General features: G+C 38.2%; 2 protein-coding genes across 2 annotated transcripts; one reads left to right on the top strand and one right to left on the bottom strand.

Annotated features, from left to right (window-relative positions):
- Positions 1-7059: 7059 nt before the first annotated feature.
- Positions 7060-9507, bottom strand: mibp2 (muscle-specific beta 1 integrin binding protein 2). The gene is made up of 8 exons (XM_044183079.1): positions 9252-9507; positions 8607-8697; positions 8304-8352; positions 7901-8096; positions 7722-7793; positions 7515-7621; positions 7314-7408; positions 7060-7234 (listed from the first exon to the last, which is right to left on the bottom strand). The coding sequence occupies exons 1-7, from the start codon at positions 9275-9277 to the stop codon at positions 7323-7325; spliced, it is 627 nt and encodes a 208-aa protein (XP_044039014.1). The 5' UTR covers positions 9278-9507; the 3' UTR covers positions 7060-7234; positions 7314-7322.
- Positions 9508-15298: 5791 nt separating this feature from the next.
- Positions 15299-18798, top strand: LOC122868963. The gene is made up of 4 exons (XM_044181860.1): positions 15299-15452; positions 16183-16360; positions 16460-16695; positions 17329-18798. Exons 1-4 carry the CDS (start codon positions 15396-15398, stop codon positions 17650-17652), a joined length of 795 nt encoding a protein of 264 aa, XP_044037795.1. The 5' UTR covers positions 15299-15395; the 3' UTR covers positions 17653-18798.
- Positions 18799-18827: the final 29 nt, after the last annotated feature.

The raw sequence follows: 18827 nt of genomic DNA, 5'->3' as shown, positions 1-18827 counted from the left end.
TTAGGATTGATTTTAAGATCTTGTTGATTACTTTTAAGGTCTTCATGGCCTGGCCCCAGATTATATTTTAGACCTTGTAATCCCTTATGAACCTTCACGTAGTTTGAGATCTTCGGGCAGGGGTCTCCTGTCTGTTCCTGAGTCCAGGATGAAAACTAAGAGGGACAGAGCTTTTGCCATCAGGGCCCCGAGGCTCTGGAGCAACTTGCCCGAAGAAATTAGGTTGTCCGAGTTCAATGTCTTCTTTTAAGTCTCGTCTCAAAACACATTTTTATCTGAAAGCATATCCTGATTTTACCTCAACTGGTTGTTTATTTTACTGTTTATTTTATTGCTTTTGTGTATTTTATGTGTTTTATTTCTTTATATTTCATCATTCACTGTGGTATTTTATTTCTCTGTCTGTGAAACACTTTGTACTTTGTTTTGATAAGTGCTCTATAAATAAAGTTTTATTATTATTATTATTATTTGTTAATCTTCATCATAGTGCTTTTCTTTTTGATTTTTGCCTTTGTTTTCTGAGTTTCCACACTCTGGCATAATAGTATTTTAGCAACTGAATCTCTAACAGGATCTGCTCTTAATTAGTTAATACTTTGATTGAATAGGGCTCTGTTTCTATGAGGCTTCAGAGGTAGACAGCTCAGAGAAGCAGTGGTTTCCGAGGTTGGGCCATACTCCTCCAAGCGCTTGGTTTTAACTTGTGTCTGCTTTTAGAAACTTGGCCGTCGGAGAAAGCACAACCCCCCCCGGCCAAAGCCACAAGCCAGTCACAGACATGGAGCAGCAGCAGATGATGATGTTGTATAGCCTGTCTAAGTAAACAGTGATTCAGTTGGATGAGGAGTGGGAGGCTGTGGTCTGCTTCAGACTGGCAGCACCAGGCCTCTGCCAGACCCACCATAACAGGATATGGTCCTCGGGCCCACCCTGAGGATGCTTGCATCATGCTTCATTATTTCCCTCAGGTTTTACCATTTGGTTGTTGGTGCAGTATTCATGCACGCTGTGTACCACGTGAAGAGCTGGATTGAAGGTTCTGGAAAAAATATCTCTTAATGGTGTTTTTGACCAAAGTGACAGCGAGTGAGGTGACTTTCCTTCTCAACCGGGTTTTATATAACTACATACGCAAGTCTGGGTAGTGGGCATGGAGAACATTAGTAATTAGGTTTCTGTGACTCCACAGATGATACAGAGTAGATATTTAAGCACAACAGTTTACTATGTAACCACCACATCTTTCCAAAACAGTCATTTTAAATTTCTAATTTATTTCGATCTTATAGAACGTATAGAAGTAACTAAATATATGAACCTAAGAAAAGTTTTGAGATATTTTTATGTGTTTTACTAAAGTGTTTTTATTTTATGGTACTTCTTACTCCCACAACATTTATCTGACTGTCAGGGAGCCTACACAGACACCACCGGCTCCACTCACCACAGTCATCAGATCCCAATCACCAGACTACTGATTACACTCACCTGTCACCAATCGCCCACCTGCACTATAGAACAGCACTCCTCCGGTTCACTCACTGTCTGGTCTCAACCTTACCATGTGGTTACTCCTGACTCATGTCCTCTAGACTCCCTGCTGCCCGTGTGTACCCTTGTCTCCTAGCTCTACTGCTCCCCGCCTTACCACGGGAAAGGAACGGACATCCAAACATAGATAAGCCTTTCATAAAGACATTCCCATATCTCGTTTACTAGCCTGCCGTGTTGCAATAAATATCCAACGTACCTGCACTTACCTATGTGTCCTGTGTTTGCCTGCTGACAGCTATACTTAGTAGTTGCTTGAAGAGAGAGATTTCATACACAAAACATATGATCAACTTATAAAATATCTTGCACTGTTAGAGAATTAAACAACCTCACAATGCATAAAGTAGTTAAAATCGCTTCATCATGACATGGCTGGATTAACCTGTTGGGGGCATCAACTCTCTTTTTATATATTACATTATTCAAATGTTGTAGCTTGTCAAGGTGAAGCTAGTTTTAAGTACTTTATATACAGTTAAACAGAAAAATGATAAAACAAAGTCTTGCTACACACATTTGTTGGACTCTAATCTTTGCTTTTTGTGAAATATTGGATCATTTCACCTCTTTGAGCCTCAGACAGTTATTTAGTTATTTAATGTCTCTTTGGTGGAACTGCTAACAACTACAGAGACATCTGAAACGTGGCAAGGGGACTGGACACTGTTTTTTGTAAGGGTCATAAGCCAAAAAGGTTTGGAACCAATGGTTTAATCTTAAATGATATGTTGTATTTTATAAGTGTATCATATGTTTTTATGCCAAATCTTTACTACTATTAACTACAGTACAGCTGTCAAATAAATGTAGTTGAGTAAAAAGTACACTATCTCACTCTGAAATGTAGCAGGGTAGTAGTATATAGTAGTATAAGTAAAGTACCTCAAAATTGTACCTAAGAACAGTACTTGAGTAAATGTACTTAGTTACTTTCCACTACTAATGCACAAAACTGAAATAACAAAGGTCTTTAAATTTGATTTTGACACATGGCCCCTCACCAAGGAGGGCCTCTTGCCTCTGTGCTTTGCTTATTTATTTGTACAAAAGCAAAATCGACATTAAAATGTAAAAAGTAGCTAATAAAGCAGGACCCACCTTTAAGCCCTTGTCATGTCAGTTAATAGTATGATTTAGTGGTGGATATTGTGTGAACAAAGTATAAACACTGAAAGGGGACCTTCTGCAAAATGGTTACTCTTAACACCTCAGTACACTGACATTATAATGCTTATGTAACTTTATTTCAGTAAGAACTTTGCACTGTAACTTGTAAATGAATATTTTTAAATTGTGATATTGCTACTTTTACTGAAGTAAAGTATCTATATACTTCTTCCACCACCTATGTGTTGCAGCAATAGCAGTGAAACGTGTACAATTTAAGTGTCTAATGCCATGTATGGGTTATGAGTTATGAGTGTCTTGTTGTGTCTGCTCTGTGGTATAATTTCTCCCAAAACCAGTTCCACTCAGCGTAAACACAGACAGAGCGGGTGAACCACAGTAAGTGAAAAGCTGTTTTCACATCAGCCCCACATGTGCGGCATTAACCCTGCTCAGCTCACTGCCATGTTGGCTTTAGAGGGTCACGCTTTCAAAACAAGTCCTTGCAACAACCCCAATCGTCACAAAATGTTTTATGGCAAGAATGGCTGGTTTCATGGCTCTTCTTAGACTGTAGTAAAAGCAGTAAATATAGAAACAACTCGTAGGCTGAAGGAAGAGCAGGGTAGCTGTGGTGAATGGAAAGGATGATTTGATTAAATGAATGTGCCCTGTTCTTGTTGTTTTCTTTGGTTGGGTAGGTAACAGAAAAAGACAGGAGCACATATGTTACGGGATGCATTGCAAAGCCGTGAGCGAGACAAAGAAATTGTTTTCAGACAAGCGGCCACAGAGTCGCAGTCACCTCTACTGGCAGGATGGTTAGTGGTTGCACAGCCGTGTCCTGTCTGACCTGTGTGAGGTGGAGATGTGATAATCCAAACCTTAACTGTATGGACTTAGAGGTCTGAAGGGAGGATTTATAGTGTTGTTTATATGCTCTATTTGAGTCAACCACAGCAGACTGTTGCTTCCTCTGCTTTTTGGATGCACTGTGGAGTGGTGTGCAAAGAGTCAGAGCATGAGACAGGCGCAGCACAGACACACGTACACCTATGCAGACAGAAAGGCAGGCACACTTTCTCTCATACAAAAACAAAATCCAGTAAGAGCCAGTACTGCAACCCTCATAACGCCTTGTGTGGTGGTTAGTGTGGTTTAGAAAACTGCAGGGTTTGTTGTAGTCCAGAGGCAGTACGGGTGTCAGAAGACGATGTCCTCTATCACCACGGTGCCATTCGTCCATGAAACATTGTATCTGAGGACAATGAGTACACAGCAACCTAAATTCTGCAAGTTAGGACTTACTTTACTGAAAAAAGTACTGTTTTATCTTTAACATTTCGAGCTGTCCCTTAATGTGTATAGTAAGAAAAGCCACAGAAAGGTAAAGTATTACAGAAGTAGATGTCAGTAAAATGTATGCAGCCTTGCCTTAGTGCAGATCTGAAACAGTCCAGTCAAGGGAGGCCTTACCAGCAGCAGTCAAGGTTACACAACTGCTTATCTCTCGCATACAAGCCTAGACTGACCAGCTTGCACACATTGTGAAGTAACACCTGTTTTAAAATGAGTTAGCCACCCTTTGAGGAAATTAACACCATCACTAAATGATTTTTGGCATTGAAGTTAAGCATGTTATGAGTTACTGTTAAAATGTTGAGCATTAATGAGGACGTTAGCATACAGAATACCTGGTTTTGAGCAATAATCTCACACAGAGAACACTAAAAAACTGATATCTCTGAAAAACAAAGACAAACTTTCTGCTTTGAAAAGTCCCAAACAAATGGGATGAAGTATTTTAGTGTTTGTCCTGCTCGATACTTAAGAAGGCTGCAGGAAACTTCTAAGATGGATAGGATTGTAATAAGATCTCCCACTCTCTCTCTCTCTCTCTCTCTCTCTCTCAATTCAGTTCAATTCAGTGGGGCTTTATTGGCATGGGAAACAGATGTTAACATTGCCAAAGCAAGTGTGAAATAAAAACATGTACATAAACACGCTGAGTTTTTATTTCTCGCTCTCTCTCTCTCTCTCTCTCTCTTTCCCCCTTTGATACATTTAAGGGTACTGGTGGTCAGAACTATTCAAACTCAATCCAAACAGCAACCCATGAACTGAAGTTTCATCTCACTTGAGCTTGAATGGTGGCAAGCAAAGAATATTCTGGAGTTTAAATGACGTAAAGCGTACATTGGTTAGCTTGTGGTTGTGTTTTAGAGCCGACAAATGAATATGTTGTATGAAGCCTCTGGTTGAACAATCAGAACAATCACAAGAAGAGCTGGAAGTTCAGGCAGATGTGAACATTTATGTGTGTGAGGACAGATACAGCAGGTATGTTGTAATGTAACAGAGGAAATGGGTGGAGGAAATACTGAGATTTTAAGCCATAGAAATGCATAAATAACAATAACAACAATAAAACCTCAATTATAAACTGTAACAAAATAACTCAAAATGCACTGAAAAACCCTGTTTTATAAGACAGATGTTCACTGTCTACCTCAGTGTGTCTGTGCTGTTGCTGCAGAGACACTGATATGTCAATAATCATGCAGTCTGTCTGGAACCAGAGAAACCCATAAGAGCTTCTTTGTGCTCAGTGAATAATACAACACGTGCTCCCTTTGTCGGACCTCCATTTGTCCGGCATGCAGTGTAATATCAACATTTGAGTTTTGTTTTATTCCAGAGTGACACATTTAGCAGTGGGAAAGCAGAGAAAAAGATTGGAAAAAGATTCAAGGCAATAGATCTAAAAAATATCGTAGTTTGTTTTCAGAGGCAGGTTAGTCGAATGAATAGTCAATAAAATGAATGCATAAAATATTGAAACTGATCTTTAAGCTGTAACTATAATGGATTATACACACAAGAGCAAGAACCCTCATGCAGAACTACAAAGGGGAAAAAATGTCGGCCAATGTTTTTTTTTTTTCCAACTTACATACAGCTCTGACCTACATGTCTATAGTAACATTACATAATATGTGCTTTTGCAGTAGAGTGAAGAAAGGACAGCGTGAAACCGATTTCACTCCCTCAGAGGGGCCGGACACTCTTGACTGTCCGGACTTCTTCGAATGTTGAATTTAGATTTTATCAGCTGTGTTTTTCCATTACAGGAAACATGCACAATATTAATGCATGGGACTAATGCATTATTATGGCATTGCATTGCATAATTGCACTAGCTGGTAAAGATTCACATTAGTTCAGTTAAAAACCTTCTCTACTTATGCAGGCAAAGATGAAAATTTGTCTTTAGCTTACACATACACAGCCCCCCTCATAATGTATTACATTAACCACACATTGTGTGTGTGTGTGTGTGTGTGTGTGTGTGTGTGTGTGTGTGTGTATACACATAAAACCATAGGAATATATAAATACATATGTATATTAAGTGCAGTAATAACACATTAAGCAGTGTTTGCAACCAAAAAGGTTACCGCAGCTTTATGGAGAATCTGACAAAATGGTTGACCTTTTTTATTGCAACTTGGGTAAAATAAGTGTCTTTGCGTATGGGATTAAACAGCTGCTCTAAAGTCGTTCATTAAAAGAAATGATTTGTGTGGGAGTGACATCGGGTTTGTCCACCACGTTTTTTTCCACTTGCTCCAAGTGATGGTCTGCTTGCATCCAGCGATGCCGCATTCCTGCCCAGAAACTCTCTACACATAGAACATGGCCTTGTTTACAGCAACCAAGTAGCCAAAGCAATGTATACCAGACTTTTAATATGTTTGTTGAATACTTAAATTTAAATACAGAATCATTTTCACCACATTTGTTAAACATCTCAGTCCAATATCATGACTCTGTATTCTCCTACATGTATGACATTATGTAAATCATGGATTTAATTCCAGTTATTTACCTGATCTGTATTATTACACAAAGCTATTGCTCTGTAAAACCAAGTAAGGGGCCCTTTTGAAGTTTATCCTGAAGGAAACACTTAAAGGGAAGTAGCCCGTGTGTCTGAATTTAGATAAGAGTTGTGCTCTAAACCTGAGGCCACAAGGTTCAACCTCCTGATTCCACTTATCACTAACAGCCTGGAAGCAAGATAGTGAAAGCCATCTGCTCACTGTACCTAACTTAGCAGCTGCCCAGGGATGCAAGTGTTGAAAAGGGGACTATTTTCAAAACTATAAATTTACAGATGTGGACTTCACACATGCCAAGACTCTTCACAATTCTTAAAAAGTTAAGATTTTGTAGGGTTTCACCCTCTACTACCGTCAGTGCAACAGCTGAAGACAGGGCACCGTCTCCTTAAAATAAAAATCACAAGAGCACAGAATTGGCAGGAGGATCATTTATTGACATAGGCAATGGAGTGTAGGCTGTAAGAAAGCAATAAATATGGTAGATGTAAAAAAAAAAAAAAAAAAAAAAAAAAAAAAAAACCATGCCAGAATTTGATGCCATCAGTTAAACATCTTAAAAATCATAGCAGTCAGCTGAATGAGCTGCCAGGCAGAAACTTAAGGCAAGGTGGTCGTCTTCTCGCAGGCTGATTATATGCTCCTTTTAGCCGATCGTACTGTATGATCTGCAATAAAGAAAATGATCAGAAACTCACATTTGGATGTAGAGATTTTGTAACAGGACAGTCAAGATGATTTGTGTACCTTTGTTAGTTAAAGAGACTTCTGGATGTTGTTCAGGATGTTGCCATAGACAAAGTTGAACAGTTGTTCCTTTGACTTGGTTCCATCTAGCTGCACTGTAATAGCATACACATTTAATCAACAGGAGAAACTTTCATCTTTAAATATGAAAATGCAGTTGCATGCAAAGTGACAATAGAAAAAAAATGCACACAAACTTACAGACATCAACATCTGATGCCTCCATGATGTTCTTGTGTTTCAAATACATGGGCCAGACGTGGCCATCGAACAGGCCGGGGGGGTCTGGCACCGTGTAGTTCCTAGAGCTGCAGAGAGACAGCCATTATACATAAAAAGTTCATAACAGACAGCAGAGCAGACTACAAGCGCCAGTTAAGAACAGTGTCTGAACAATGAAGCACTTACCACCTCCTCTTTTTGCATTCTTCATATGGGATGGAAATAAAGTAACGTTGGTTCAGCACGTCGATCAAAGGTCTGCAAGGGTACAAACAAAGACAAATTAATTCCAGGTGCCTACTGGTCCCATTTCTTTTACAGTGAGAAACAACAGCAACAGAAATGTAATGAGTAGACGTTCTTACCCATAAGTGTAAAGCAGGAAGCCCTCCACAATAAGGATGTGAATGTCCTCCTCCTCCTCCTCCTCATGGTCAGGCTTTGGGACGATCTCAGTTTCCAGGGTGTTATTAACGCCATGGGACTTCTCAAACTTAACCGGGTTCTCCAACCAAGCATAGATCGTACTCATCATGGCGTCCATGTCCAGAGCAGTAATGACTGAAGGGCAAAGCGGGAAGGAAGGACGGAAGGAAGAGGAGAAGCGTATAGAAAGTTGCAAAGAGCAAGTAAGAAACATGTTCAATGTTCAAGTTTGACTATAATGCATGCAGTTTACAAATGCAACATTACAGTAGCAGCAAACACACAAACGCACACACACACACAAACAAACAAACAAACCCTTTCATAAAAACCCAGGCTTACCATCGTACTGCTTAAAGCCATCTTCACCAACTTCAATCTGATCTTGGGGCTGAAACATACATTGATAACATGTACCCAGGTACATTCCACTAGTGCTACACTCTGCTATATGGAAAGCTATTAGTGTTTTTACACACTACATCAAACTGTATCTAGTAACACAGGCAGCGAAGTGTTAACACCCCACCAACTTGTGTTACTCAGAGCAATCCCTTTGGTTAACTATATCCAAAATTCAAGGAGAGTGTGTGTGTGTGTGTGTGTGTGTGTGTGTGTGTGTGTGTGTGTGTGTATGTGGCTCACCTTGAAGAAGTCATCCTGATGCACCACACAACAGTTGGGCAGGTTCTTGATCAGTCTGTTGGTGAGGGTGGTTTTCCCACCATTGGTTGCGCTGCATGGAACAAAGCAATAAATGCAATGAATGGTGGATGATGCGACACACATGGAAAGTTGTAACGTTAAAGTTGACAGATTAAGTTAAATGATTAGACCATCACATTCCAAGTCAGGTATTGTTAAATATATGTAATTACCCATGACATCCGGTTAGTTATCACTGCTATTAACACGAAGAGTAGTAACAATAATACAACATTTACACATTTAATGGATTTTTAGGCATTAACATCTATATCATGTCAAAAAAAAGAGGGGGGTTGACTGGGTATATGGGCTTACTTATCTCCATTACATGCTTGTAACCGTTAAGTTTAGCCCTGTTTATTGAGTAACAGATGTGTTTACAGAAACTGCAGAATGGACACCGACATATCTGGTTACTCGACAGTTTCAACAGCAGCACAACAAACAAAAAAAAGGGAAACAACAACATAGCGGATGTCTTGATGACCGCCCTCCCCACGTGTACCGGGCTTTTAGGGCCTAGCAGCTCATTTAGCCGGCTAGCTTAGCTTATCTCCAAGCCATTCATCCGTAAGAACTCACCCGCCGATGCCGATGATGTACTTCATGTTTTCGGATGGTCAAAGCTGAGAGTTCAAAAACGTCAATAAACCGGTTCAGGATCAGTGATCAGACGGGAAGAAAGCTTAAAAAGAGAAGGTTGCAGCAGGAAACGTCAACTACTTGATTCCTCCATGGCACTTAGTGTTAAGTGAGTAAGAGCAGAGACGCGGTGTCACTCGGACGCAGTCTTCCACCGAGAAAGAACCGTCAGTTGATCGTAGTTTCTACACATACTGCAGAGAGCGACGTGATTGGCTATTTAAACGCCTCGCGCTTGCGCGGAAAACCCAGCACAGCCAATCAGGAGCGAGTGTAACCGCAGGTCCATCCCCCTTCGTGCCTCCGCTCACCCCGCCTTTTCAGCTTAACCCATGATGACATTTAAGTTTTAAATGTTTGAAATTAACACTTTATTCCAATTTATGCTATTTTATAGTTCGACTTTTTAAGGCAAATAGTGTATTTTTTTTTATTACACTTTTACTTTATCTGACAGTTATAGTTACTGTGCAAAACATGTGAATAAAAAACGTGATTAGCTCGTAACATGTGATGCATTGTTTAGGGGTTAGGGTTTTGTTTTTGTGCGTAGTTTACCCAACAGTAGGCCCATATAAAATAGAATAATTCATTGGAATATTAGAAAATTGTCTAAACATAAAATAAAATCACCATAAAGAAAGAAAACACTGTGAAAAATAAAAATAATACACATAGGACAGTAAAACAGTGAAAGTTGCAAAAACATTAGAGAGAGTAGATATTCACAGTTCATTATTGGTAGCGTTTAACTTATGTAATCTATAGGAAGACAGGGCCTCTTTTTTTAACCACTGGGACCTAAACAGATACTGTTAACTATAAGGCAACTTTGCATTGTGGGCGATTTCCCCCCTTATTCATTATCTGTGGTAGCCTAGTTGCATTCAGCAGTGTTATCAGTATACACATAATATACCAGATAAGGCTGCCAGCACTTCCATAGAAAACAGTTCACATTAGTGTCTGAATCAGAGACACAAAAGAAACATACACACTCACATTGCTGTGGTGTTGATTTCACCAGCCTGCAGCTGACCTCTCTCTGTTTTGTTTAGAAACTTCCCAACCAACTCCATGATGCAGTTTCCTGAGGTCACACCAAAATATTACTTATGTTGGGGTTTACACCCTCGAGAACCTCAGCTATGAAGAGGAAGTCGCCAAGCGTGGAATTCAGTTCAGCTTGTAAGATTTCTATTCATAGCTGGGCTCATCTTCGTTCTCTCAATTTGGTTTGTCTTGAAAGCTACAACAACATATTGCGCAAAAGCTTTTATATTCATGGACTGAATCTGGTTTAATGTTTCGAGGGGGTCAGGCTGAGATAAATAAACTTCTCCACTTCTACTGATACTGTGACAATAGGTTGATACCAGATGGACATTTTCCACCAAACTCTTGCCTTCTCATTTGACTACCTTGTGATGTGTTGAAAATACCACCGTTAAAATGTGACTGAGAGAGACTCTTGGTACTGAACGCATAACATGGAGGTCTAATCATGTTTTTTCTGTAATTATTACATTTGTTCAGGAAGACCTTTTCTGTGAATCCCCAGCTAACCAGTGGTGGAAGAAGTACTCAGATCCTTTACTTGGGTAAAAGTAGCAATACCACAATGTAAAAAAAACACCATTACAAGTAAAAAATCATGCATTCAAAATGTACTTAGGTAAAAGTAAAATCACTCATTATGCAGTAGAATAGCTTGTGTCAGTGTTATATTAGTATATAATTATAATATTGTCTTATTATTACTGATGCATTATTATAGAAGCAGTATTTCAGTGTTGTGGCTGGATGAAGTGGAGTTTATTTTAATAACTTTATAGACTGCTGGGTATTTTAATCTATAACAGTTTATTGTATTTTATAACCTGATCACATGTTTTGTTTGTTTATAATATTAATCTGAAACTTAACTAGTAACTATAGCCATGAGATAAATGTATAGAGTAAAAAGTACATTAATTCTCTATGAAATATAGTGGAGCACAAGTATAAAATGACATAAAATGACAAGTACAAGTATAAAGTAGCATAAAATGGAAATACACACATGGTACATTCTACCAATGGCCCGACATGCCAGAACAAATTAATAATCAGACTCTGTGTGTAAATATCAACACAATGCTATTGTTTTTTAAAAGTAATAATAAGACATTAAATAACACTTTTCATGCAAGATGGAGCTAAAAGTGCTTTATATGATCTAAAGCTGACCTAACCTAAACATTTATCTTGTATATTTGGCCGTTATTTGATCAAAAGGCTTTTATTTTGTTTCAGTTTTGTCAAAAAGATTTTGGAGCATTTATACACATTATTTATTGTATTTCTACCCTGTCTGCTCTTTTTCTTTTTCCATGTAATACAGCTGCGGTAACTTGCTGTGAGATTTAATGAATGTCCTTATTAGTGTAGCCACTCAGACACATATTGTGTCACGCACTTTCAGTCCTAGGTGTGGAGGTCAGAGCATGAATCTGCTTCCTTTCGAAGAATTTCAGTTGTTGTGGCTCCGTTGGACAGTCTCAGTTATGTGTATACTTGCATAATAACTCAATGTTGCGTTAGCCTTTTACACAACACGTCCTTACTGCTACTTCAGCTGTTTACTCTGTCTATATGGGCTTTTTGTGTAATTTACACATCTAAGCAGCCCATATGAACTGCACAGAACTGAAATTCAGTGACAATTCAGCAATGACTGGTTTTGTAAGTGCAGATTTTGTCACTATGTTTCCTGACATGAACCTACAAGACCTGAGCTGCTGAATCCGCTACACAGCAAATATTTCACTGTTCCACATATAAATGTCTCATAAACCTGAGAGATACTGTGGGGTCTGGTAACACACTTCAGTGACTGTACACTGTGTTCTTCACTGTTCAGCAGTCACATTTCACCTCAGATTCTCAGCAGTCACATTTGTGTCATCTTGCATTCTTCACATTTAATCTGATTGTAGCATAAATGCCACATTATCTGCATGACTGCAGTTTGTTCACAGTGAATTCAGGAAATTTAGGAAATCTACTATCTAATCTGGCCGTATGATACAGTTGGTAGATCATGTTAAATCAAGGCACTGATAGTAAGTTTATCCAAAGGTTGTGTATTTGTAAAATAACTAAAAGTGTTAATACAGTTTAGTGGTTATTGCACATTTTGTTCTGCTCTTATTGTTGACTGAAAGCACCCAGTCACCTGACTGCCATCTGCTGGCTGTGATTAAACCTCCGTTTGAGAAGTTTCGGTTCTGTACGTTCTCTCTGACAGGTCTCTGTTTGGACCAAAAGACAGGTAGACACACACACAAGCACTCACACTGTTTGGTTGTATGCTTCTTTCTGTCCTGAGCTTTTAATCTCATCAGAACATAACAAAAAACTTTGAGGAAATTCCCGTTTATTGTTATCAGAAGTTGCAATATTTTCCTTTTTAATAACTAAAACATTTCACTTTGCAAAAAAGATGCATGCTTATAGTTAGTATAGTAGTATATAGTTATAGTATAGACATGCAATAGTTCTGAACAGGAATAATTAATGGAATAAGTCATAATAAATAAAGATAATATTGTGTTAAATTTGTTAAAATTTCAACCTTGCTTTCATTAACTGTCATTACCTTTGCCCATATATTTATTTGGCAGTCATACTTCGTACACCTGTACATCTCAGAATTAGAGTGGCTGATAGATGTTCACAGTATCAAGATATTTTCCTTAATATTCTTAATTCTTATGTTTTTCCTTTGTACATCAAAGTCAGGGTGTTGCATTCATTCCCCTGTGCTTCCTCCATATTTCTTTTTGTTGTGCTGTACTGGTGATTTTTGACTGGGACAGATAATCTTCAGCAGTGAAGGAGAAGAGGAAGACATCCAGAAAAAGAAATAACTCTTTAAAGAGTTAAAGTACAGATTAGTTTAAGATGCTGTTTAGATTGACTGATGGCAAAAGTACAGGTATTAAATAATTAAACTCTCTGAAGCTGTTTTCCCTCTCTGAGTCGCCCCAGTAGGAATACATTGACAAATCACATTTGTCACATGTATTAACAAAGGACAGCATGTGAAAATACTAGGAAACAGCTCAAACGTAGGCGTCCCAGGAAGTTACTGGATTACACTGAAGCCCAGGAAAAATTACTGCTTAAAGAAGAAACACTGAAGGTACGACATACATTTGCAAGTGTAACCATGCAAGTATTCCATTTTCTGAACTAAAATTTTAAACGGGGCTTAACTTTGGTAAATTTACTCTCACTAATGTGCAATTTTGACAAGGTAATTATCAGATTAATAAAACTAGTGGTTGGATTTGTTCATGACATAGACAACCAAATACACAAGTTAAACTCAGGAAGGATGTGATTAATGATTAAAACAATAATATTAGACAAAAAAAACAAAAAAACAATGGACATGAGAGCCAATCCAAAAACAAGTGAAAACTGTGGCTGCTTCTTCAGTTCCTGGAGGGAAGCAATTGTGAGATTAGAATGTGCATTTACATTTTCTGGGGATCTACTTAGATAATCTATTCAAAGTGTTGCAGGTGCTTTCAACTAACTCATGTATTTTGTTTATGTGGGTTCCTGCTCATGTAGGTCTAAAGGGAAATGAGGAGGTGGATGGACTAGCTAAACAAGCTGTGCAGAAAGTCAGAGGTCAAGGGAATCATTTGGAGGAAAGCAACATGACACAAGTAGTGAAACACTGAGATAAATTCACATTTAGAAACATTATTATCTACAAAAGGAGGTCATCTTCAACACAATAAGACTTGGTCATTCTAACTTACACAGTACACTTGATATAATAGCAGGAAAGCATCAAATAGGTCTACGTGAACACTGTCAGGCTGATAAATCTGTTGTCATCTTGCATTGTAATAAATATGGTTCGGAAAGACAACATATACAAGAATCATTGTACAGATTAAGGTTTTCAGTATTTGCTTCCTGTAGGTTCCTTCTCATGGCGTGGAAAGTAACGGAAAAACGGCAACTGAAATCACAGGCAGTCAATATACAGTTTCATTAGGTAAAGCTGAAGGTTTGGCAAGAATACTGTGAAACAGTATAGTCAAGGAAACAGGAAGGTGTCTGTTTGAAATCAATAAGCATGTTGGTACTGAAGAGTATCTCCTAGTTGCTGCAGGAGAAAACAGTCACACAGGACCAGTGGTGGAAAGTAACTAAGTACATTTACTCAAGTACTGTACTTGAGGTGCTTTATACTTCTACTCCACCACAGAGACAAATATTGTACTTTTTACTGCACTACATTTATTTTAAAGCTTTAGTTGCTAGTTGTTACTTTGTAGATTCAGAATATAAATCAACTAATAAATCATTATGTATTATTACAGATTAAACTAATATAAAGTAATAAAAATTAGCCTCGCCTTTACCAGCTGCAACATTAAAGTAATGAACACATTAATGCATCAATAATTATAATCCAGTAATATAATATGCATTATTCTGAAATGGGCCATTCTGCATAATGAGTACTTTGACTTTTAGTACTTTAAGTATATTTTGATGCTAATACTTTTGTACTTTTATCCTACTTAAGTAAGACTTTGAATGCAGGGCTTTTACTTGTAACAGAGTATTTCTACACTGTGGTATTACTACTTTTACTTAAGTAAAAGATCTGAGGGCTCAATCAAACACTTCATGAAATAGGTAACACCCAACGTCACGCCGACTAGAATTAAAATAAAATAAAATTTAATTAGTATTCGAATTAAATTTTTTCTATTGGAATGTATTGAATTTATAATGAGAATTGAAGGGAACTAGTATCAGCATGAAATGAAGCAAAAACTCTCCTTGGGAAAGAATTATGGGAGAAGTCACTTAGTTATCTAGTTACTTACAAAGACAATTGAGTTTATTTTCCTTCCTGTCCAGTAGGTGTCGGTAATGCGTCTGTAAGCTGGCTTGCCAACCGCCAATGAATCATCATCATCATCAGAAGAAGAAGAAGAAGAAGAAGAAGAAGAAGAAGAAGAAGAAGAAGAAAAAACAACAAACAAAAGAAAAACAACAACAGCATTCATGGTAGAAGTGCTAAACTTTTCTGTGGGAAAAATGGACAGTGATCAGCAGTTTAAAGTAAGCAAATACATGAGCGAACGCCAGTGTTGACGATTATTAACTGTTTATTATCACAGCAACTCGTTCATACGTGACCGTTGTGTTATCCTCGCTTTTCAGCCGTGCCGTGGACTAAATACCTCAGAGGAGTTGTCTTCTTGACTTGCCAAGCTATTAGCTAATTGCCTAGCTAACGCTAGCTAACTTGCAGGTAGCCAGCTAACTAACGCTAATCACAATGTGTAACTGTTAACTTTACTCCAAAGCACTGAACAGCCATTTAGGAGATCCGAATAAATAACTTTAACCTTTTAAAATGTCAAAGTAAAACATTATCCACGATAAAAACATCACAACAGTTTAGCAGTTATTTAAAAGCTAGCACGGCTAGCCGTTAAACAGTTTTTCGGCACAATCAAAAGGGGCAACACTACTGAAATCAGAATCAAGCTAAAATCAAACTGAATATGCAAATAAAAACACACCTGTGCATTTTTGTTTCCATTGGCTATGTTAAACAACAGTTTAAATTGTAGCTATGGTTCATCTTATCCTTTTGCACAGCCCGGAAACGTTTACATCACATTCCTGTTTTCAGTAGAAGTAACTCACATTTTAAATGAGCTGCATTTCACTCATAACAAGAGCAGACAACTAGACTCTTTGTAGATAACGTTAATATGTACGTATAATACTTAATGGATGCCACAGTTTATGCGCCTGAGGTTGTTTTTATTATCTGTTCCAGGTTCATGTATCCATCCAGAAGGGATTTTCCTTTCCTCCTCTGCAAAAATGCAACAGTTGCTGCTTTCCAAGCAAATTTCATTGTCCATTTTGTTTACCATCTTTTTTCAAACCCTCAAAACGCTCCAGAGCTAGGCTTCATTTGGACAATCATCTAAGGAGAGCCATTTACTTTGGAGGTAAGGCTTTTACATTTAATATTTTGTAATTAGTTGACCTGTCAGCAAAGTGATTCATTACTAATTCATTCATAATTCAATGTGCTGTTCATATTTCAGAGTACACAATCCACAGATGTGGACTGGGGTGCAGAAAACAGCAGCATTACCACTGTTTGTACTGCACAGCCACACTGTTAAGGAAACGAGATTTCACCAATCATTTACCAGTCTGCCGCCAGGCCCAACAGCAGAGAGCCCAAAAATTATCCCTACTACACACAGCCGTGACAAAGAGAAGAGTCCAAGCCAAAGAATTGATTGCTGCATCGCCGACCCCTGGAGAGAGTGACATGGTACGGCTGCGATCATGTATGATGCACTTTTAAGTCAGCTGTTTATCAAGGCAGATATGCATTGTTTCCTAACAGTGTACCTAAACGTTTAAGTTTAGGATGTTGCAATTAATATTGTGTCACACAAAGAAAAAGTAGCAGCACCTTCAGGGTTTTGTCTTCTGGTGGCTGATGTAAATCTTTGGGCTTTCTATCTTTCCTATGTCCCTTTTTACCATCAACAGCAACCTGTATGTTTTAAACCCCTTTCATGTGTTTTAATTACTGCATGGCAGCCAGAAGTGCATAGCACACAGTGCTTCTTGCGCCTGTTTAACTGTTGTGCCTGTTGACTACAACCAGCTTGCACTTGTGCAAAAGAAAGTCACATTTTGTGATTATGATCTTGTGATGATGGCTTGGAATTTATTATGTCTGCAGCATTTTTGGAGGACGTTACTATGTTGTTCTCCAGGTACTTTTTAAAAAATATCACAAGTTGCCTGTGATCAGAAAACTCAGAAAAATATCCATTTTCAGATTTAGCCAGCTTTGGAAGCTGTCTTATCTATCAAGTTGTGCATTATACCACCCAAAAGCTAAGTCCCTTTGATTGGTTTATTTTGTTTTAAAAAATTTGTGTTGTCCTCACAGGAGAGCGACAATGACAGTGACAACATAACCATCATCCCGGATTCAGACGACCAAAACAGCCAAGGAGCGAGCAGCAGCCAGTCAGTGACTCCCATTATCCCCAAGTCAAATGAGTGTGACACTGTGGGGAAGATGAAGAGGAGTACTGAGCCAGGCTCTTCTAAATGTCACCGAACTGTACAGACAAACTTTGAAAAACCCCAAGACTGCGATGAATACTACTTCATGAGCCTCGTGAAAATGTTTAAAAAGTTGTCCCCTCAGAAAAAGGCAGATGTCAGGATGAAAATCGAGAGACTCCTATTTGAAGCTGAGTTTGAGTAGGAAAAAATTCACACAAACACACACACACACACACACACACACACGTAAACAAAATGTGCTTTTTGTTTACTGTTTATTACATGTTTTATTGAATGAATTATAGGAAACAGAGTTTCAGTATCTTGGCTTTATTCGGAAGTCTTTGTCTTGTTTTTTTTGTGGATAAACCCTGGAATATTTTCCTGACAATATCTTTGTCGTATAGCCTATTTTAACCTCTACTGCATCTTCAGTGGAGGTGAAAAACTGGATTGTTCACAAACTCAGGTGAAGCATCGTTACTACTCACTCAGCTGATGAGCACCAATGCCTTCTGGGCCAAGCAGCGATTTGCAACATGACATAAAATCTTAATTTTATGTTAATTTAAAAATATTTCATTTATCAAAAAAATATCTTACTACTGGACATTAGCATGCAAAGTCCCAGTAGGACCCAAATTTATCTGCAATTTGTCAGCAACAATCATTTGTGGAACGCGATGCTGCCACCATTTGAGATTCGCCTGTAAACAGTGCTCACAAATCGCCTTTGTGAAAAGGGCCCCTGGTTTGTTTAAATTCTATAAATGTCAAAAGTTTCTTAAAGTGTAACTTACTGACTGAGCAACAAGAAACAACAGGATGAGAAGTTTGGACTGGACTCAAGAATAACAGTCTACTCTGGATGAATATTCTTCCATCCAGCATGCTGCTAACAGCCGCTTTTCTTCTAATCAGTTTACCTACAACCACAGAATGAGTTCGGTATTTCCTTTTATGGAGCACTAATGTGTACAAAAACGCCATCATGTTGTAGAGTAGTTATAAACAAAAGAGTTATAAATGAAAATGCTGTGTATAAATGGAAATAGTTGCTCAACACAAATTGACACAATATGTTAAGACCTGTACTTTTGACACAGTAAGACAGAGAGATGTACTGTGTGGTTAATAAAGAATAACCAACGATCAATGCAGTGAAGACTGTTCAGCCTACCTCAGACAGATGCACAGCGGGAGAAATGGTCTCACGGCTGGACATTACTAATACTTGAGCCAGTGCTTCTCAAATAGACAAAACAAATCAAGCTGTTGTTTGTCAAACCTGAAATATATTACGAATTGTTTTTTATTCAAATAAAGCTCCTGCATTGACTGCCCTTCAGCCATGTTTTGTATTTTCAAGTCTAAATG

This window comes from Siniperca chuatsi, linkage group LG1, assembly GCF_020085105.1.
Source record: "Siniperca chuatsi isolate FFG_IHB_CAS linkage group LG1, ASM2008510v1, whole genome shotgun sequence".
In the NCBI taxonomy this organism is placed as follows: Eukaryota; Metazoa; Chordata; class Actinopteri; order Centrarchiformes; family Sinipercidae; genus Siniperca; species Siniperca chuatsi.
The sequence above is the reverse complement of the archived record's forward strand: the minus strand, read 5'-3'. Positions and strand labels throughout refer to the sequence as shown.

Coding starts and splice junctions, on each gene's coding strand:
- mibp2 (XM_044183079.1), bottom strand. CDS start 9,277: ATGAAGTACATCATCGGCATCGGCGG. Junction 7,622..7,721: donor GAATGCAAAAAGAGGAGGTG/GTAAGTGCTTCA, acceptor GTCTCTCTGCAG/CTCTAGGAACTACACGGTGC. Junction 7,409..7,514: donor GGCATCAGATGTTGATGTCT/GTAAGTTTGTGT, acceptor ATGCTATTACAG/TGCAGCTAGATGGAACCAAG.
- LOC122868963 (XM_044181860.1), top strand. CDS start 15,396: ATGGTAGAAGTGCTAAACTTTTCTGTGGGAAAAATGGACAGTGATCAG. Junction 16,361..16,459: donor GAGAGCCATTTACTTTGGAG/GTAAGGCTTTTA, acceptor TTCATATTTCAG/AGTACACAATCCACAGATGT. Junction 16,696..17,328: donor CCCCTGGAGAGAGTGACATG/GTACGGCTGCGA, acceptor TTGTCCTCACAG/GAGAGCGACAATGACAGTGA.